The 20738-nt window shown below is 37.1% G+C and overlaps 1 protein-coding gene across 1 annotated transcript; it reads right to left on the bottom strand.

The window, feature by feature from the left end:
- Positions 1-6982: 6982 nt before the first annotated feature.
- Positions 6983-20470, bottom strand: rangrf (RAN guanine nucleotide release factor). The gene is made up of 6 exons (XM_051696209.1): positions 20356-20470; positions 20067-20145; positions 13095-13211; positions 11523-11685; positions 8347-8441; positions 6983-8121 (listed from the first exon to the last, which is right to left on the bottom strand). Exons 2-6 carry the CDS (start codon positions 20129-20131, stop codon positions 8010-8012), a joined length of 552 nt encoding a protein of 183 aa, XP_051552169.1. The 5' UTR covers positions 20132-20145; positions 20356-20470; the 3' UTR covers positions 6983-8009.
- Between the last annotated feature and the right edge of the window lie 268 nt (positions 20471-20738).

Below are 20738 nucleotides of genomic sequence, written 5' to 3' on the forward strand. Positions count from 1 at the left end.
TAACTTATTGTTTTGTTACAATAACTTGAAGTGTTTCTGTTGGCATATGTTTGAACATGATATAGCATATTTGGTCTTCTGTATTTTTTGCATCCATTAATTGCCAGGTTTAGTTCACCCTAGCTAAAATCAACATCTAATGTGTCCTCGGATGGCTTCCTTGACATTTTAACATCTGGATAGCTTTTTAATATTTCCTCTTTTTTATTACAATATTCACTGTCCTTATTCAGTTTGTATTCTTCAGCAACATCTTTCCCATTAAATTAGCTTTGTCCTTATCATTTGCATCTACAGGCAGGGTTGGGGAGTAACGGAATACATGTAACGGGATTACGTATTTAAAATACAAAATATAAGTAACTGTATTCCACTACAGTTACAATTTAAATCATTGGTAATTAGAATACAGTTACATTGAAAAAGTATTTTGATTACTGAAGAGATTACTTTGCATTTTATTGTCATTTGTTTCATTTAATATTTAGTCCTTTCAGATCTAAAACATTTATACATATAAATTATACGATCCAAAGTGCATTTGAACAGCAGTGAAACACTTTCTTATGATGTGTTACATTCATACGAGCAGACAGAGAAGTAAGTTTGAAGTAAGTTTGGAGCAGAAGAAATAGAAATAAACCTTGTGTAAATTGTCAGCTTTACGCTAAGCTAAAATGTTATTTCTAGCCATTTTACATGCACGTATTACCAGGCACGATCATATTTTTTTATCAAGAAAATTCACGTTGGATCATAATTTCTTTTTTCTAGTAAGACCTTTGATATTAGAGCAAAAATCATATTCTTGATAATAATTTTTTTATTGTTTTCCAGTAAAAATATCTACAAATCCTTAAAACAAGATCAATTTGATTTATCTTGTTTTTGAAACAACACTGCATAAGATATTTAGGTTTTTCAGAGAATGTATTTTTAACATGTGTATTTTGTCTTACTGTACTGGCAGAGTTTTTATAGTCAAAACAAGTGAAAAAAATCTACCAGTGCTGAAGAAGTAATCCAAAGTATTTAGAATACGTTACTGACCTTGAGTAATCTAACAGAATACATTACAAATGACATTTTACAGCATGTATTCTTCAAAAATAACCCTCCCAACCCTATCTAGTGATCCATTTTCTGTCATTACTGGTATAGGTGTGTACTTTCCTTTACCACCTATTCTCTTTAGCATGTTCCATACTTCCCTCATACTGTTCTCTCTCCCAGTGGTTGAACAAAATTTTCTCCAATATTCTCTTTTAGCTGTTTTAATTGTTCTGCTACAACTTGCTTTTAATTTCTGATATTCCAATACATTTTCTAAACTAAGATTTTACCTTAGTGTTTTAAATGCATGAATGCATTTTCCTTTTGCCTGTTCTTCTATGAATGCTATTTTCATCAGCATTATTTATACATGCTACCATACTTTTAGCCTGTTCATCTATAGATCCATTTTCATTTATGATATTACTATTTGTTACAAATAATGATTTAAATAACTCCCAGTTTGCTTTATTAAAGCACCACGTTCGCCCATATATTTGCTTATATTGTAATACTCTTACATCTATTGTGCAACACACTGGGAAATGATCACTACCCATGGGATTTTCTAGTGTACTCCATTCACTTCTGTTTGCTAGGGAGACAGACACAAGTGTTAGATCTAGACTTGACATCTTACCTGTTGTTATATTTATTCTTGTGCCAGTTCCATGTTTCAGACATACTAATGTTCGATCTTCCATAAAGTCCTCAACTACTTCCCCATTTGTATCAGTGTTTATACATTTACATTTATGCATTTGGCAGACGCTTTTATCCAAAGTGACTTACAGTGCACTTATTACAGGGACAATCCCCCTGGAGCAACCTGGAGTTAAGTGCCTTGTTCAAGGACACAATGGTGATGGCTGTGGGGATTGAACCAGCAACCTTCTGATTACCAGTTATGTGCTTTAGCCCACTACGCCTTCACCACTCCATACTACCCCATAGTTGCATGCATTAAAATCCCCACACCATATTTCCAGCCCTTTAGATTTATTGATTTTCTTTAAAAAAAAAATAATTAAAAATAAAATTAAAAATAATTGGCAAAGACTTACATGGATTATATAGGTTGAATCCCATAATACTTCCTTCTTCCCTATACATCTCCACAGCAACGCACTCTGTTTCCTTAGATACTCTTTCTTCTCTATAAGTCAAATTATTTCTGATACATGTAATCACTTCTCTTCCTTGACTTCTATCTTTTCTGACAGCACTATAGCCATTAATTATTAAATCACATTGTAGTTGTAAACATGTTTCTTGTAGACATATTATATCTTGCTTACTAATTACATCATTAATGTGCTTTTTAAGTTCTTGTCCATTTGCAAAGATACTTCTAATGTTCCATTGTAAGATGTTTAGCACTATTATACTAATTAGACATCTGAGATTCATTAGCAGAATGCATCAGTAGGTTATAAATGCTTTCTTCTGACATATTCAGGAATTCAGCCGCTGTATCAATTATAGTCTTTAATCTATCTGATCATCTCTTCTGATTAGCAGTAATGTTAACAACCTTAACCATAAATCCCACAAATTTAGCCTTGTCGACTACGTGTATTTTCAGGTACTACATGTTTTTGTGAAAAGTTTGTCTGTTCTTTGATGTTATGTTCTTTTGCTATACCTGCATATGATTCTCTCGAGGGTTCTTCTACCATGTTATTTTGTTTTATTCCTTTCATTTTGTTACATACTTTTACAGCTTCTACGTATGTAGTTTTGTTTACTGTCTATTTTTTTTTGTACTTCACATCCTCTGTATGCTGCACTATGTTCTCTACTGCAAGTACAGCATTTCCTAGTCATTGCCTTACATTGTTTGCATTCATGCTCATCTCCACATTTTATACATTGTTGTTTCCCTCTACAGACTGCTGCTACATGCCCTATTCTTTGGCATTTTAATGGTGGTGGTATGTATTCACTTGATAGCTCATCATACCAAGACAGACCTGATTAGCTATTGGATCTCAAAACTGTATTATTACACTGTCCTGTTCTTTATCTCTGTGATTCGAGTCGTTTAGCATCTAGTACTATCCCTCCTTTTAAGTTTGCTTTGATTTCTTAATTCGAAACTGATGTTGGAACACCTGAAATTACTCCTATTTCCTTCACTTTTCCCTAACTCTTTCGCCATTAACTTGCCTCCGTTTAATGTTTTACATTCATAATTTTGTCTTGTTGTTTTTGAGTATTAGCTACCATGATCACTCTGCCACCTCTCAAACACCTGGTGCTTTCTACTGCTCCAAAACTCTTTTCTACAGCCTCCGACAATCTTAATGGATGCAGATGTCATCCTGATTTTTCCTCAAACTCTAGTAAGACTTTGTACTCCTCCTCATTCTTCTTGTGTTCACTTGAGATCAGTGGTGGATTTACGCATGGGTGACATGGGCAGCCACCCGGGGCGGCATCTTGCCAGGGGCGGCGCAGGGTGCTTGCCCAGGGTGCCATACATGCTAGCACCACCACTGCTTGAGATGCCTGGTTCGGTCCTAGCCTTTTTCTGTAATCTTATTGTATCATTGCTGTTCATTAGCGGTGATGAGCTGCTTGATCCTTTGCGCTTCGTATTATATATCACTTCTTGATATCCTACCTCTTCTTCATCTATCACCCATGTTGTTTGCTTTGAATCCAGCGTTCAATTCCATACCCAAGCACGATTCTGTCCCTCAGCCGTACTATATCCTCATGTGCATTATGCACTTCATGGTTCAGTTTGAGTGGTTTCTCTCAATTTATAGGCGTTCTTCCATGACATCATAGAATGTACCACTGTTACAAGTAATGGAACAACCAAACATTCTAAAGGGGGTCGCACACTGGACGCGTCTGGTGGACGAAAGTACACACGCACACCGCCACCACTGTTAGGCATCTGTTGGCGGCACCCAGCCACAACACTGGAGGCAGCTCAAATTTCTGCTGCGCCACGGAGCGCAACTTGCATATTTTCCATTAAATTCGACCCAAATCATTATCAAATGACGAAAATTATTTACTCTAGCATTGTTCATTCTCAAAGAAGGGGAAAAACCTTTGTAACTTTTGTGTGTACTATCTGCCACCTGAACCACATCAACGTGCCATGCCTGTGCCTTGTCCTAGCTGCAACGGGTGTGTATGGCGTGGCGTTTCTCGCCGGTGTGCGACAGCCTTAATACAATTTATATTCTATACTATAGGCCTAAATTAAGCTTCATATGCTTCAAATAAACTTTCAAACAGATATTTGAATAATTCTGGCTTATTTTTGTTTGTGTAATAATGCAGCGTTATTCTGATTCTAATACTATTGAAACCGAAATGTGAGTATTTTATTCAACACATCTACGCAGATACTTAAAGGAATATTCCAGGTTCAATACAAGTTATGGTCAATCGACAGCATTTGTGGCACAATGTCGATTACCACAAAAATTAATTTAGAATTGATCATCCTTTTATTTAAAAAACAAAACAAAAATCGAGGCTTCAGCGAGGCACTTATAATAGAAGAGAATTTAAAGGCAGAAATGTGAAGCTTATAATTTTATAAAAGCACTTACATTAATCCTTCTGTTACAACTCAAGTAATATTTGAGTTTTAGGGTAATAAAGTTTGTTGACATTACATTGTCATGGCAACAAAGTTTTCATCAAAAAGATTTCATCACACTAAAATCATTTTAACATGCATATTGTTTACATCTTGTAGCTGTACTTTTGAAATGGTGAATATTTTAAAGGCTTCGACTGGTCCTCATTCACTTCCATTGAAAGTGCCTCACTGTAACCCACATTTTTGCTTTTTTTAAAAGAAACGGATGGATGAGTCTAAATACATTTTTGTGGTATCAGTATTATGCCACAAATGCTGTCGATTGACCTTAACTTGTTTTGAACCTGGTATATTCATTTAACTCAAAGAATTTCCCAGCAGTTAGCAGGCTGATTATTATGTGACTAGCTACTCTGTAAGATTTAATAAGTAAAATTAGTATCCGTAGTTTAACAATTTCCCTTCTATTGGAAAATCATTAGTGCCATTGACACCCTGTGTTGTGGTCAAATACGGTCAATTAAACAAATCCTTTGGAGCTGTTTTTGTTTTACAGATGAAACCTGTATCGGTGTAGGAGGGCAAAATGAAGGTGTGCAGGCAGAGGTGATTTCTGTCGTTATCATGATAACTAATAAAAATCCAGCCTGTACTAACTCCTACTAACTGCTAATTTGTTACTTAAATCTTAAAGGGACAGTTCACCCAAAAATGAAAATTCTCTCATCATTTACTCACACTCATGTCATCCCAGATGTGTATGACTTTCTTTCTTTCTTTTTTTCTCCCTATTTTGGAATGCCCAATTCCCAATGCACTATTAAGTCCTCGTGGTCACGTAGTGATTTGCCTCAATCCGGGTGGCAGAGGACAAATCCCAGCTGCCTCCATGTCTGAGACCAACCCACGCATCTTATCACGTGGCTTGTTGAGCGCGTTGCCACGAGATATAGTGCGTGTGAAGGCTTCACGCCATCCACCACGGCATCCACGCTCAACTCACCACACACCCCACCGAGAACGAACCACATTTTAGCGACCACAAGGAGGTTACCCAATGTGACTCTACCCTCCCTACCAACAGGTTGCTTAGAAGACCTGGCTGGAGTCACTCAGCACACCCTGGGATTCGAACTAGCAAGTTAGCGAACTCCAGGGGTGGTAGCCAGCGCCTTTTACCACTGAGCTACCCATGCCACCTCTGCAGAGCACAAATTCCATACAAGGTCCATACAGTGCAAGTGAATGATGACAAAAACTCTGAAGCTCCAAAACCCACACAAGGGCAACATTGAAGTACTCTAGACAACTCTGGTGGTCAAATCCATGTCTTCTGAAGAAATATGATAGGTGTGGGTGAAAAACAGATTAATATTTAAGTCCATTTTTACTAAAAATTCTCCTCCTGCTCAGTCAATCTCCACTTTACTTTCACTTTCTCATTCTTCTTTTGGTGATTCACATTCTTTGTGCATACGCTCAAATTTATTGAATTATTTTTCTTTTTTATCTTTATTATTATTTTGTTTACATTTATGACTTTTAAAGTATTTTATATAGATTTGGTAGGTCTTACAGTCTTCTTTTTGCTGTAATAAAGAATTAAATGTATTTTCTTCTTGTATTTTTATATTTAAATGGTACAAGACTATCCTACTCAAAGGCATCAGTCATGTGACATCAAATAAACCAGAGTTAGGTCAGAATTAATCCAAAATTAATCTGATTATCTAAAAAATGTAATCCTAAGGATTACTGGTTACAATTTTAGTCATGTAATTTGTAATCAGTACCAGATTACAATTCAGAAGTAATCTACCCAGCACTGTAAATAACGTGCAGCTGATGTTCAAAATTCTCAAGGTTCTTTCTTTCTCTTGGATTAATCTTATTTAGGCCAAAAAAATAAATAATAATTTACAAATACAAATAAATCAGCATTGTGTGCCTTTTATAATTTCATTTGAATTATTATTTATACAGTATATATATATATATATATATATATATATGTGTGTATGTACACACACACACAGTATATTATTATTATTACTATTATATGTTAAATTCCCAAACTGTACATTTTGTTGTTTGTTTCATTTACATACAAGTGTCCTAGCACAGTAACCACAGGTGTCGTTCATCACATTAACTTCGGACATGTTCCATTAACATTTGGTCTCCAAGTTTAACCATAGATCAATTGGTTTAACATATCATTCTAACGAACTTCTTTTTGTGAAATGTTTTACTTATAACATGTACTTGTGCTATCTCCATCTAAAATAAATGCCACTTTGTTTAATTTTTAGTTTTTTGATGCAATAACATATATACATAACTGTAACTATTAAGATGGAAAAGGAAGAAGCTGGGACCAGCTTGACAAACACAGACATTTAATGACACTTTTCAGTGATTAAAGAAACAAGCTTCATACATCTCTCTCCAGTCTGCCGCTGTCTCTTCTCCTTAAATACTCCCACCTCCCCTCGGCTTCCCGGCCTCCCTCTGCCCAGACGCAGATCCGCCCTGCTCACCACAATAACATTTCCAAAAACTTTTTGGGGCCACAGTACACAGTAATATTAGAATGATGGGGAAGTCTACGATATAAAGGATAAAGTGTGTCGCATTTCCTAGTTAAGGAAAAACCTGACTTTTAACATCTTTGTGGGGATGGGGCATGGTCGTGTGTCTGTTTGCAGGAGAGGGGGAGTGGTGTGGCTCATCAAGCTGGTTGGTATAATTTCTAACAGCTGTTTCTCATTACAGTGATGGCGGAGAGAGCCGTTAAAAGCAGTGAAACACGCCAGAGAAGGGAGAGAACGACACGAGAGTGCAGCGACTGGCGTGTCTTATTGAGTGTATATGTTTGCGTATCGAGAGTTTAAAGAAATTTATGTTTACTGAGAGTTTGTGTTACACTGAACAAAGAAAAGCACAGAGAAGAGTGCACAAAGAGTGTGAAGGCAGAAAATAAAAGCCTACCTGAAGCGTGTCACTGCTCCCCGTCTCCTCCTTTCCATACCCGAACCTGAAGTTGTGTTACAATCTTATTTCCAGTGAAGTTGTTAAACATTAGTTTAGAGCTGAAGTGATAGAGATGTTTGAATCTGATTACGTAATTTGTCATTTGTGAAAATTACTTAGGGATAGAAATAAGTAAAAAAAAGTTTTTCTTAAATAAAATTTTTTTTATTTACACACCTATACATTTCTCACACAGGTATGAGACAAATGCAAAGACTTGCACTACAAAGGAAAATGTTTTCGATAGAGACCTTTTCTAGCATTTTAGCGAGTATAAACCTGTTTAGTCCTGCCATTTGAAAGCTTCTCAAAAATGAAAAATGTATATGTTTTCTATGTATGAGTGAATCATCTATCCAAACACTCCAGGGTCCAGAAGACAGAAGGACTGCAGAACACTGTGGAAGTCTTGTAGTGTCCACGGTACAGCAGCTACATTTCCAGCTGCACTGCTGCTGAAGGGACTAAAAGAGAATACAAAAATTAACATCGTACCTCAACAATCAATCATCCCTATACATATCTTGAACACATCTCACTTCTTAACTGCCCTTTTATACATAAAACTATAATGAGCTTCCAATATTAAGGCAGTTATACTTGCAGTCTCAAGAATCAAAGTGTCTAGTTTTAAGGGATGGTTCACTGAGAGGTGACTGACATAACCAGTGTGGGTATGAGCAACTCACTTGATACACACAGGATCGTTGAATGTCACTAAGATATCAGTGGTGTACTGCGGCAGGCGGAACAGGCACAGGTGAATGTTTACAGTGTTCTTTGCCTGAGAAGCAATTGAATTCAAAGATTGATACAAAGCACAAATCTGAACATGTTTAAAATTAGGGAACAGATGAGTATTGTCCAGAGAATAATTACACTGTTGTGACCTTTGGAAATATTTTGAGCCCAAAATGATCTGCAATTCTAACACGGCTCTCTGGAATACCTAAATATGATTGGTCAATCGTGGCCTTCAGTGGTCAAGAATATGAGAATAGCAACACTGTATAACTAACTCATTAGTGGAACCTATGTTTCCTATAGCTCTACTTGCATCCTGCTTCTCAAATCACTCTGTGGCCTCTAAAAGTAATCTAATAAAATGCCAGATGGGCTGGTTTGAGCATTTCTGTAACTGCTGATCTCCTGGGATTTTCACACACAACAGTCTCTAGAGTTTACTCAGAATGGTGCCAAAAACAAAAAAACATCCAGTGAGTGGCAGTTCTGCGGACTGAAATGCCTTGTTGATGAGAGAGGTCAACGGAGTATGAGATAACTCAGAAAACCGCTCTGTACAATTGTGGTTGATCTAATCAAAATAACAAAACATGCAAATCAAAACAATAAAAACAAAAATTAAATCAATCTGATCGAAATAACAAAATATGCATTGAAGGCCAAAAATATGGACTAATATCGTCAATGATGACAGATTTACATAGGCCGTTGTTACACTGGAGAATGAAGCCGTTCTAACTGTAGAGTTCTCCAGCACCAGCCACAGAGGAACACACAGGAATAATAATAATAATGAATAAAAATAAAACTATCAGCATTTCCACACGCACAATGTGACGAGAACTTACAGGATTGGGACTAAACAGCTGTGTGGCCACAAGAAAGCCATTTGTTAGTGAGGCTAATCGGAAAAAAACAACTTCAATTTGCTAGGGAGCATAAAGATTGGACTGGAGCAATGGAAAAAGGTCATGTTATCTGATGAGTCCAGAGTTATCCTATTCCAAAGTAATGGTCGCGTCAGGGTAAGAAGGGAAGCGCATGAAGTGATGCATCCGTCATTCATAGTGTCCACTGTACAAGCCTCTGGAGGCAGTGTTATGATCTGGGGTTGCTTCAATTGGTCAGGTCTAGGCTCAGCAACGTTATGCAGCAATAAAATGAAGTCAGCTGACTACCTGAATGTACTGAATGACCAGGTTATCCCATCAATGGGTTTTTTCTTCCCTGATGGCACGGGCATATTTCAGGATGACAACGCCAAGATTCATTGGGCTCAAATTGTGTGAGAGTTGTTCAGGGAGCATGAGGAATCATTTTCACACATGAATTGGCCACCACAGAGTCCTGACCTTACCCCCATTGAAAGTCTTTGGGATGTGCTGGAGAAGACTTTACAGAGTGGTTTGACTCTCCTGTCATCAATACAAGATCTCGGACAAAAATTAATGCAACTCTAGATGGAAATAAATGTTGTGACATTGCATAATTTTGTCGAAACAATGCCATGACGAATACACGCCGTAATCCAAGCTAAAGTCAGTCCAACAAAATATTGGAGTATGCAACTTTCTTTTTGGCCAGGCAGTGTATCTTATAAATTCAGCAAAAAAAAAAGAAACATTGTACACTGTATTTTAAAGATAATTTTGTACAAATCCAAATAACTTTACAGATCTTTATTGTAAAGGGTTTAAACAATGTTTTCCATGCTTGTTCAATGAACCATAAACAATTAATGAACATGCACCTGTGGAACAGTTGTTAAGACACTAACAGCTTTATAACAGTTATAACAACTTAGGACACTCAAGAGACCTTTCTACAGACTCTGAAAAACACCAAAAGAAAGATGCCCAGGGTCCCTGTTCATCTGCGTGAACTTGCAAGTGCCTTGGTGGAAGAGTGGAGTAACATCTCACAGCAAGAACTGGCAAATCTGGTGCAGTCCATGAGGAGGAGATGCACTGAAGTACTTAATGCAGCTGGTGGCCACACCAGATACTGACTGTTACTTTTGATTTTGACCCCTCCTTTGTTCAGGGACACATTATTCCATTTCTGTTAGTCACATGTCTGTGAAACTTGTTCAGTTTATGTCTTAGTTGTTGAATCTTATTATGTTCATACAAATATTTACACATGTTAAGTTTGCTGAAAATAAAAGCAGTTGAAAGTGAGAGGACGTTTCTTTTTTTTGCTGAGTTTATTATGTTTCTCAGGTAAATGGATCTTGTTTAAAGGATGTTTAAATATTTTTACATTAAAACAAAAATGTTTTTTTTTTAGCAACAGTGCTAAATCTCCACTTTCACGTCCACATTCTTTTTCTTTTGTTTTTTAGCGATTAGCAATCTTCGTGCATATTGCCACCTACAGGTTGGGACTGGTCAAAGGAGGAGATTGTTACTTAAAAATGACTTAAATATTGATCTGTTTCTCACCCACTGCCGTCTTATGGATTACTTTTATGCTGCCTTTATATGCTTATTGGTGCTTCAAAGTTCTGGCCAACGTTCACTTGCATTAAATGGACCAACAGAACAGAGATATTTTCTAACAATCTTCATTTTTGTTCTGCAAAGGAAATAAAGTCACACATCTAGGATGGCATGTGGATGAGTAAATGATGAGAATTTTCTATTTTTGGGTGAACTATTCCTTTAAATGCAGTAGTATTCCGTGTCTGAATGGCAATCTGCATATGGACTTTATAGGCAGATGTGGAAAAGCATAGTAAAACAGGTGTTGTAAGCTCCATATATGGTTATTTTGGGGAGGAGAAGGGGTGGGGAATAAAGCATGTGCATGTATGCACAATCTTCCACTAACTGGAAATTATAAAGTGAACTTTGTAATTCACTTTTGAGGTTCTGGCATACATACTGTTTTATAAATCTTTAAAACTTCTGTGTGAATGTTAAATCTGTCTTTTGTGTGTACACACACTTTTAGGATGTTTTATACATGATGCCCCAGGTCACTTAAATCACAAGAGCCAACAATATCTGCAGTGTTGCACTGCCAAGTTTCAAGAGCAATCTAGAGAAGTACAGAAACATGCAATCTGTCTCAGCTGTCTAAGTTAATACCAGGTGAAAACAATGTCTGACAGACACACCTCCTCATTGAATTTTGAGACTAGTTGAGCTCCAGACAGTAGCCAGGCAGAGCTGCATTCCTGTAATGACAGTTCTGATTGCGGGAGCTGCTCCACTCCTCTGATCTCCCAAGAGCCTGAATCTGCTGCTTTGTTACTAGCAGCCACATCTTCAAAGTGATACCTGTCAGAGTACAGACCAGGTAATTCATAGGCAATAAGTAAAAGTGATGATCTTAAAAAGACAATGCATAAAAAAAAAAAAACAAACAGCACTAATATGAAAAAAGAGTAATAATCAAAAATGCATATTATGTGGGTATAAATGAAGAAAAAGTGATGAATCTCTCTCACTATTATAATCTCAATCTTTAAAGGGACAGTTCACCCAAAAATGAAAATTCTCTCATCATTTACTCACCCTCATGCCATCCCAGATGTGTATGACTTTCTTTCATCTGCTGAACACAAATGAAGATTTTTAGAAGAATATTTCAGCCCTGTAGGTCAATTCTATGCAAGTGAATGGTGACCAAAACTTTAAAGCTCAAAAACACATAAAGGCAACATAAAAGTAATCCATACGACTAAATATTGATTTGTTTCTCACCCACACCTATAATATCACTTCTGAAGATATGGATTTTTTTGCTTTTCTGAGCTTCAAAGTTCTGGCCACCGTTCACTTGAATTGAATGGACCTACAGAGCTGAAATATTCTTCTAAAAATTATGGTTTGTGCTCAGCAGAAGAAAGTAAGTCTGTGAAGGAACACATCTAGGATGGCATGAGGGTAAGCAAATTAATTTTCAGTTTTGGGTGAACTATTCTTTTAAAGGCAGCACACATTAATCAGGTACTAAGACCATCTGATACTATCCCTGTACCATGATGCGGTCAGAGTACTTTCTAAAGGGGCAGCAATGCTTTGTGTACAGCATGAGGAACTGAAGAAAAAATAAAACGTAATAAACAATCTTATTTTGTCTGATCATTTTATACATATCTAATAAGTTAGATTACATTTTTAAGTTATAGTTGAGATTTATGCTTAGATTTAACATTTGTGCTTTTAATTAATGCTTGTGTTGTTTTTAATCAAAAGCACTTTATTTGACATTCTGAACCCCAATGAGCCCTAATGTTGATGGTTGCGATCTGCTGTCATTCTATTCTTTATCTTTTTCACACCCACATGTCTGACCTGCCGACTTCCCTGTTCACACTTTACTTTCCCTCTACCTTTCCATGTGTGACATTTCACAAGAGGTGTCATGTGTGCATGTACTGCATTTATTGTTGGTGACTTTTATAGTTCTTTAATAAGAAATTATACTGGAGGTCTAAAGCTTTATTTGTTGATCTGTAGGAAATTTACATTTATGCATTTGGCAGACGGTGCACTTATTACAGGGACAATTCCCCCGGAGCAACCTGGAGTTAAGTGCCTTGTTCAAGGACACAATAGTGGTGGCTGTGGGGATGGAACCGGCAGTTTTACCAGTTATGTGCTTTAGCCCACTATGCCACCACCGGGAAATCTAAATGAAATAAACTCAAGGTGGCTGTGAAGACCGGGGTGTAGTAACTTACCTGGCTGCATCAGCATTCTGCACCTGGCTTTGGTACTCCAGCAGTTCAATGATGATACTTTGATCTGTCTGAGAATTACCAAACACTTCTTGATTATCAGGGATCTGCCTCAGATCACTGCAGGGTATGGGGGAGGGGACAAGTAATAACATGTTTATTATACAAATCAGGTCAATGGCAGCAACAGCAATATGATAACATACACAAATATTAAACAAATAATTACCTTTATTATAAGTTATGGCAAAAAATCAATTAGCCGAGTAATGTAGTCAATTGGTCAAATGTAGGCTGATTGTGGGGCTATCCAGCAACTTTGTGCACAGAGAATTTAATATCTGTGCGGGCTCTGTTGTGGGTGTGTGTGTGTGTGTGTGTGTGTGTGTGTGTGTGTGTGTGTATCAGGGTCAGAAATTAAGGGGGCTCTCCAAAATGAAACAAATGCCAACGAAATTCAAAATGTGGGGGCAAAAAATGCCCTTGTAATGAATTCTTCTGTTTTATTTGCAACATTTGATACATTTTACATTTATGCATTTGGCAGTTGCTTTTATCCAAGGTGACTTACAAGGCATTCAAGGTATTAATTTTATTAGTTTGTATGTACCCTGGGGATCAAACCCATGATCTTGGCATTGCTAGCGCCATGCTCTACCAGTTGAGTTTCAGGAGCCCTACATATAGAGTCATATGATATAGTTCTTAATATTCTATTATAGATTTAGTTACACATATTATGGCAAAAAATATGAGTTGATGTTGATTTAATTCTTAGGGTAAGAAGTTTTAATTCTCATTCTTGTGAATTTGAATTAATTGATTAAATTGATATATTTGACAAACAGATTAGACAGGGGTTTTTTTTTTTTAGAAAAAATATGCACTCAAAGGTAAAAAATGTCTCTGAAAATCAAATCCAGGGGCAAATATTGCCCCTTAATGTGTAAGTTAACTTTTGACACTGGTATAAGCAATTACAAGCACTTTAAATGCAGCTCATTCCATCAGAATTTAGACCTGGAATGATTTTATAAGTTTAAGCACATACACACACTCGCACTCGCACTCACACTGTCAAAAGTTTTGAAACACAATCATTCTTTATTATAATTTTTTTTTTTCCACATTTTAGAATAATAGTAATCAAAACTATGGAATAACATAAATGGAACTATGGGAATTATGTTGTGACTAAACAAAGTCCAAAATAAATCAAAACTGTGTTATATTTTAGCATCTTCAAAGTAGTCACCCTTTGTCTAGATTTTGCAGACATGTACTCTTGACATTTTCTCAACCAACTTCTTGAGGTATCACCCTGGGATGCTTTTTAAACAGTATTGAAGGAGTTCCCATCTATGTTGGCCACTTATTGGCTGCTTTTCTTTATTATTTGGTCCAAGTCATCAATTAAAAAAAAAAAAATGTAAATTAATTTTAGTTTTGTAATGAAATAAATTAATATGGTGGCACAATTATATTTTTGTCTACAGAACTAATTTCAATCCTTTAAGCATACGCCTACAGATCAAAAGATTTTTAAGATCATGAGAAACATTTCAGTCAAGTGTTTCAAAACTTTTGACCGGTTGTGTATATACAGGTGCATCTCAATAAATTAGAATGTCGTGGAAAAGTTCATTTATTTCAGTAATTCAACTCAAATTGTGAAACTCGTGTATTAAATAAATTCAATGCACACAGACTGAAGTAGTTTAAGTCTTTGGTTCTTTTAATTGTGATGATTTTGGCTCACATTTAACAAAAACCCACCAATTCACTATCTCAAAAAATTAGAATACATCATAAGCCCAATAAAAAAAACATTTTTAGTGAATTGTTGGCCTTCTGGAAAGTATGTTCATTTAATGTATATGTACTCAATACTTGGTAGGGGCTCCTTTTTGCTTTAATTACTGCCTCAATTTGGCGTGGCATGGAGGTGATCAGTTTGTGGCACTGCTGAGGTGGTATGGAAGTCCAGGTTTCTTTGACAGTGGCCTTCAGCTCATCTGCATTTTTTTGGTCTCTTGTTTCTCATTTTCCTCTTGACAATACCCCATAGATTCTCTATGGGGTTCAGTTCTGGTGAGTTTGCTGGCCAGTCAAGCACACCAACACCATGGTCATTTAACCAACTTTTGGTGCTTTTGGCAGTGTGGGCAGGTGCCAAATCTTGCTGGAAAATGAAATCAGCATCTTTAAAAAGCTGGTCAGCAGAAGGAAGCATGAAGTGCTCCAAAATTTCTTGGTAAACGGGTGCAGTGACTTTGGTTTGCAAAAAACACAATGGACCAACACCAGCAGATGACATTGCACCCCAAATCATCACAGACTGTGGAAACTTAACACTGGACTTCAAGCAACTTGGGCTATGAGCTTCTCCACCCTTCCTCCAGACTCTAGGACCTTGGTTTCCAAATGAAATACAAAACTTGCTCTCATCTGAAAAGAGGACTTTGGACCACTGGGCAACAGTCCAGTTCTTCTTCTCCTTAGCCCAGGTAAGACGCCTCTGACGTTGTCTGTGGTTCAGGAGTGGCTTAACAAGAGGAATACGACAACTGTAGCCAAATTCCTTGACACGTCTGTGTGTGGTGGCTCTTGATGCCTTGACCCCAGCCTCAGTCCATTCCTTGTGAAGTTCACCCAAATTCTTGAATCGATTTTGCTTGACAATCCTCATAAGGCTGCGGTTCTCTCGGTTGGTTGTGCATCTTTTTCTTCCACACTTTTTCCTTCCACTCAACTTTCTGTTAACATGCTTGGATACAGCACTCTGTGAACAGCCAGCTTCTTTGGCAATGAATGTTTGTGGCTTACCCTCCTTGTGAAGGGTGTCAATGATTGTCTTCTGGACAACTGTCAGATCAGCAGTCTTCCCCATGATTGTGTAGCCTAGTGAACCAAACTGATCATTTTGAAGGCTCAGGAAACCTTTGCAGGTGTTTTGAGTTGATTAGCTGATTGGCATGTCACCATATTCTAATTTTTTGAGATAGTGAATTGGTGGGTTTTTGTTAAATGTGAGCCAAAATCATCACGATTAAAAGAACCAAAGACTTAAACTACTTCAGTCTGTGTGCATTGAATTTATTTAATACACGAGTTTCACAATTTGAGTTGAATTACTGAAATAAATGAACTTTTCCACGACATTCTAATTTATTGAGATGCACCTGTATATGTGTGTGTGTGTATGTATATATATATATATATATATATATATATATATATATATATGTAGTAGTGGCCAAAAATATTGGCACCCTTGGTAAATATGAGCAAAGAAGGCAGTGTAAAATTTTTTTTATTGTTCATCCTTTTGATCTTTCATTAAAATAAATAAATAAATAACAAAATAAAATAAAAAACAAAATAATCACAAAGTTCTAACCTTTAATTTAAGTAAAGCAACTGAAACAGGGGAAATATCTCATTAATAAATATTTTTCTCCAAAACGCATTGGCCATAATTATTGGCACCCTTTTATTCAATACTTTTTGCAACCTCCCTTTGCCAAGATAACAGCTCTGAGTCTTCTGTTATAATGCCTAATGAGGTTGGAGAACACATGGTAAGGGATCTGAGACCATTCCTCCATACAGAATCTCTACAGATCCTTCAAATTCAGAGGTCCATGTTGGTGGACTCTCCTCTTCAGTTCACCCCATACATTTTCAATGGGTTTCAGGTCAGGGGACTGGGATGGCCATGGCAGAACCTTGATTTTATGGTCAGTGAACCATTTTTGTGTTGATTTTGATGTTTGTTTTGAATCATTGTCCTGCTGGAAGATCCAACCAAGGCCCATTGTAAGCTTTCTGGCAGAGGCAGCCAGGTATTGATTTTTTTTATCTGTTGGTATTTGATAGAGTCCGTGATGCCATGTATCCGAACAAGATGTCCAGGGCCTCTGGCAGAAAAACAGCCCCACAACATTAAAGATCCAGCACCACATTTAACCATGGGCATTGGGTACTTCATCTCTATGTGCACCAAACCCATCACTGGGTTTGCTGCCAAAAAGCTCTTTTTTTAAAAAATTTTATTTGACCATAGAACCCATTCGCATTTGAAGTTTCAGTAGTGTCTGGCAAACTGAAGACACTTGAGTTTGATATTGGATGAAAGCAGAGGCTTTTTTCTTGAAACCCTCCCAAACAACTTGTGGGGATGTAGGTGATATGTGATATATATATATATTGTTTTTAGACTTTCTGACCCCAAGACCCAACTAATTTCTGCAAATCTCCAACTGTGATCCTTGGAAATTCTTTGGGCACTTGAACATCCTTCTCACTGTGCGTGGAGACAATATAAACACGCGTCCTTTTCCAGGCCGATTCTTAAGATTTCCAGTTGATTGGAACTTGTTAATTATTGCACTGATGGTGGAAATAGGCATTTTCAATGCTTTGGCTATTTTCTTATAGCCACTTCCCATTTTGTGAAGCTCAACAACTTTTTGCTGCACTTCAGGACTATATCCTTTAGTCTAACCCACTGTGATTGATGATTAAGGGAATTTGGCCTGTGTGTTACCTCATATTTATACCCCTGTGAAACAGGAAGTCATGGCTGAACATTTTCATATCCCTAGTCACCCAGGTGCACTAAAAATTTAAAATATGAATGGGAATATACTTCAGAATTTCTAGGGGTGCCAATAATTGTGGCCAACGTGTTTTGGAGAAAAATATTTAATAAAGAGATATTTCCCCTCTTTCAATTGTTTTACTTCAATTAAAGGTCAGATTTTTGTTACTTTTTTTGAATGAAAGATCAAAAGGATAAACAAAGCAGATTTTTTTTTCACAGTCTTGTTTGCTCATATTTACCAACGTGCCAATATTTTTGGTCACTAATATATACATGTATATATATATATATATATATATATATATATATATACACACACATATACACACACACACTGCCGGCCAATAGTTTGGGAATAATGCACAGATTTTGCTGTTTTGGAAGGAAATTGGTACTTCAAAGTGGCATTCAACTGATCACAAAGTATAGTCAGGACATTACTGATGTAAAAAACTACTTTAACATCACTATTTGAAAAAAGTAATTTTTGATCAAATCTAGACAGACCCCATTTCCAGCAGCAACCACTCCAACACCTAATCCTTGAGCCAGCAGCCATATCACCCTGTAGCTCTAGACCAGTTGCCCACTGAAGTTAAGCAGGGTTGAGCCTGGACAGTACCTGGATGGGAGACCTCATGGGGAAAACAAATGTTGCTGCTGGAAGAGGTGTTAGGGAGGCCAGCAGAGGGTGCTCAACCTGCAGTCTGTGTGGGTCCTAATGCACCAGTATAGTGATGGGGACACTATATTGTAAAAAAAAAAAAAAAAAAGGCACCATCCTTTGGATGAGATGTTAAAATGAGGTCCTGACTCTCTCTGTGTTCATTAAAAATCCTAGAGCACTTCCCATAAAGAGTACGGGTGTACCCCGGTGTCCTGGCTAAATTACCCCATTGGCCCTTCTCAATCATGGCCTCCTAATAATCCCCATCCACTAATTGGCTCTATAACTCCACTCTCTATCAATAGCTGATGTGGGGTGAGTGTACTGGTGCACTATGGCTGCTGTTGCATCATCCAGGTGGATGCTGCGCACTGGTGGTGGTTGAGGAGACTCCCCTGTTCACTGTGTAAAGTGCTTGGAGTGTAGTGTCAGAAGTGCGCTATATAAATGTAACATTGGTTCATTCATCAAGTAATCATGCTAATTTGGTACTAGAAAATCACTTGCCATTATATCAAACAGCTGAAAGTGATTTGGTTCATTAAATGAAGCTTAACATTGTCTTTGTGTTTGTTTTTGAGTTGCCACAGTATGCAATAGACTGGCATGTCTTAATGTCAATATTAGGTCAAAAATGACAAAAAAGAAACAGTTTTCTCTAGAAACTCATCAGTCAATCATTGTTTTGAGGAATGAAGGCTATACAATGCTTGAACTTGCCAAAAAACAGAAGATTTCATACAAAGGTGTACACCACAGTCTTCAAAGACAAAGGACAACTGACTCTAACAAGGACAGAAAGAGATGTGGAAGGCCAGATGAACAACTAAACAAGAGGATAAGTACATCAGAGTCTCTAGTTTGAGAAATAGACGCCTCACATGTCCTCAGCTGACAGCTTCATTGAATTCTACCCGCTCAACACCAGTTTCATGTACAACAGTAAAGAGAAGACTCAGGGGTGCAGGCCTTATGGGAAGAATTGCAAAGAAAAAGCCACTTTTGAAACCGAAAAACAAAAAGAAAAGGTTAGAGTGGGCAAAGAAACATAGACTTTGGACAACAGATAATTGGAAAAGAGTGTTATGGATCTTAACCCCATTGAGCTTTTGTGGGATCAGCTAGACTGTAAGGTGTGTGAGAAGTGCCCGACAAGACAGCCACACCTATGGCAAGTGCTACAGGAAGTGTGGGATGAAATGTCACCTGAGTATCTGAACAAACTGACAGCTAGAATAACAAGGATCTGCAAAGCTAAAGCTGCACGTGGAGGATTTTTTGATGAGAACTCTTTGAAGTAGTTTAAGAAGTTCTGAACATTTTTTTCAAATCGTAATAGTAATTTTTCACATTATTAATGTGTTGACTATACATTGTGATCAGTTGAATGCCACTTTGGTGAATAAAAGTACCAACTTCTTTCCAAAAGAGCAAAATCTGTACATTATTCCAAATTTTTGGTTGCCAGTGTGTGTGTGTGTGTGTAAAATCCGCAAGTTGTTTATAAAACATTTTTAAATGAGGGATCATAAAACTTTTACTTGTTATTATTTACAGTAGTACTGCTCTGATGAGGCTATTTGACATAATAGATATTTAAATTCCACAAAACAGAAAATAACCAAATTTATACAATTTGTCCTGTTCCAAAGTTTGCATACACTTTGTTTTTTATATGTTATTATATGAGAAATATAATTACCTGATATCTTGGGCACTGGGTGGAATAACAGCTGATAAAGCGCCTCCAAACAGAGGTCGAGCCATCGCTGTGATACACACTGAAATGATAAAGCCACACAATAATGAACAAAAGTCCTTATTATTGAGTGAAAGTGCAGTCAAAGAAACTAACAAACATCTTGAGACTTCCAAACGCAACATCAGTCAAATACGTTTTAATCGAACGCGTAATTTAAACACAAATTAAGATAAGCATATTTGTCGAATTATAATAATCACGCTATAAATAAACTATTAAACAGGCTCACCAGTGCTGCTGCTGCTGCTTCTTCTTCTTCTTCTTCGTTTATTGGCGGTTGGCAAACCAGCTTTTGGTGCATTACCGCCACAATCTGAACTGGAGTGTGGAACAGACGCACAAGTTCTTCTTCTTCTTTTATTTTAATGGCGGACTGGTGTCATGAGCACATGCCGCCACCTACTGTTCAGTTTAATGCATCGTATTCCATGCATTTCTCTTAATCCCTTAAAATAAATAAATAAATAAATTAATAAATAAAACTCGTTTACCTCAAGTCTAGATCCACCAGGACCCAGGTATCAGCTGGCGCTGCGTGTTCAGCTCCTCCAGCTTCCACAGTCTGGATCCAGACTGACACAACACAAATCTGTTCTTTGATATATTTAAATT

The sequence above is a fragment of the Myxocyprinus asiaticus genome, chromosome 4 (genome assembly GCF_019703515.2).
Source record: "Myxocyprinus asiaticus isolate MX2 ecotype Aquarium Trade chromosome 4, UBuf_Myxa_2, whole genome shotgun sequence".
In the NCBI taxonomy this organism is placed as follows: Eukaryota; Metazoa; Chordata; class Actinopteri; order Cypriniformes; family Catostomidae; genus Myxocyprinus; species Myxocyprinus asiaticus.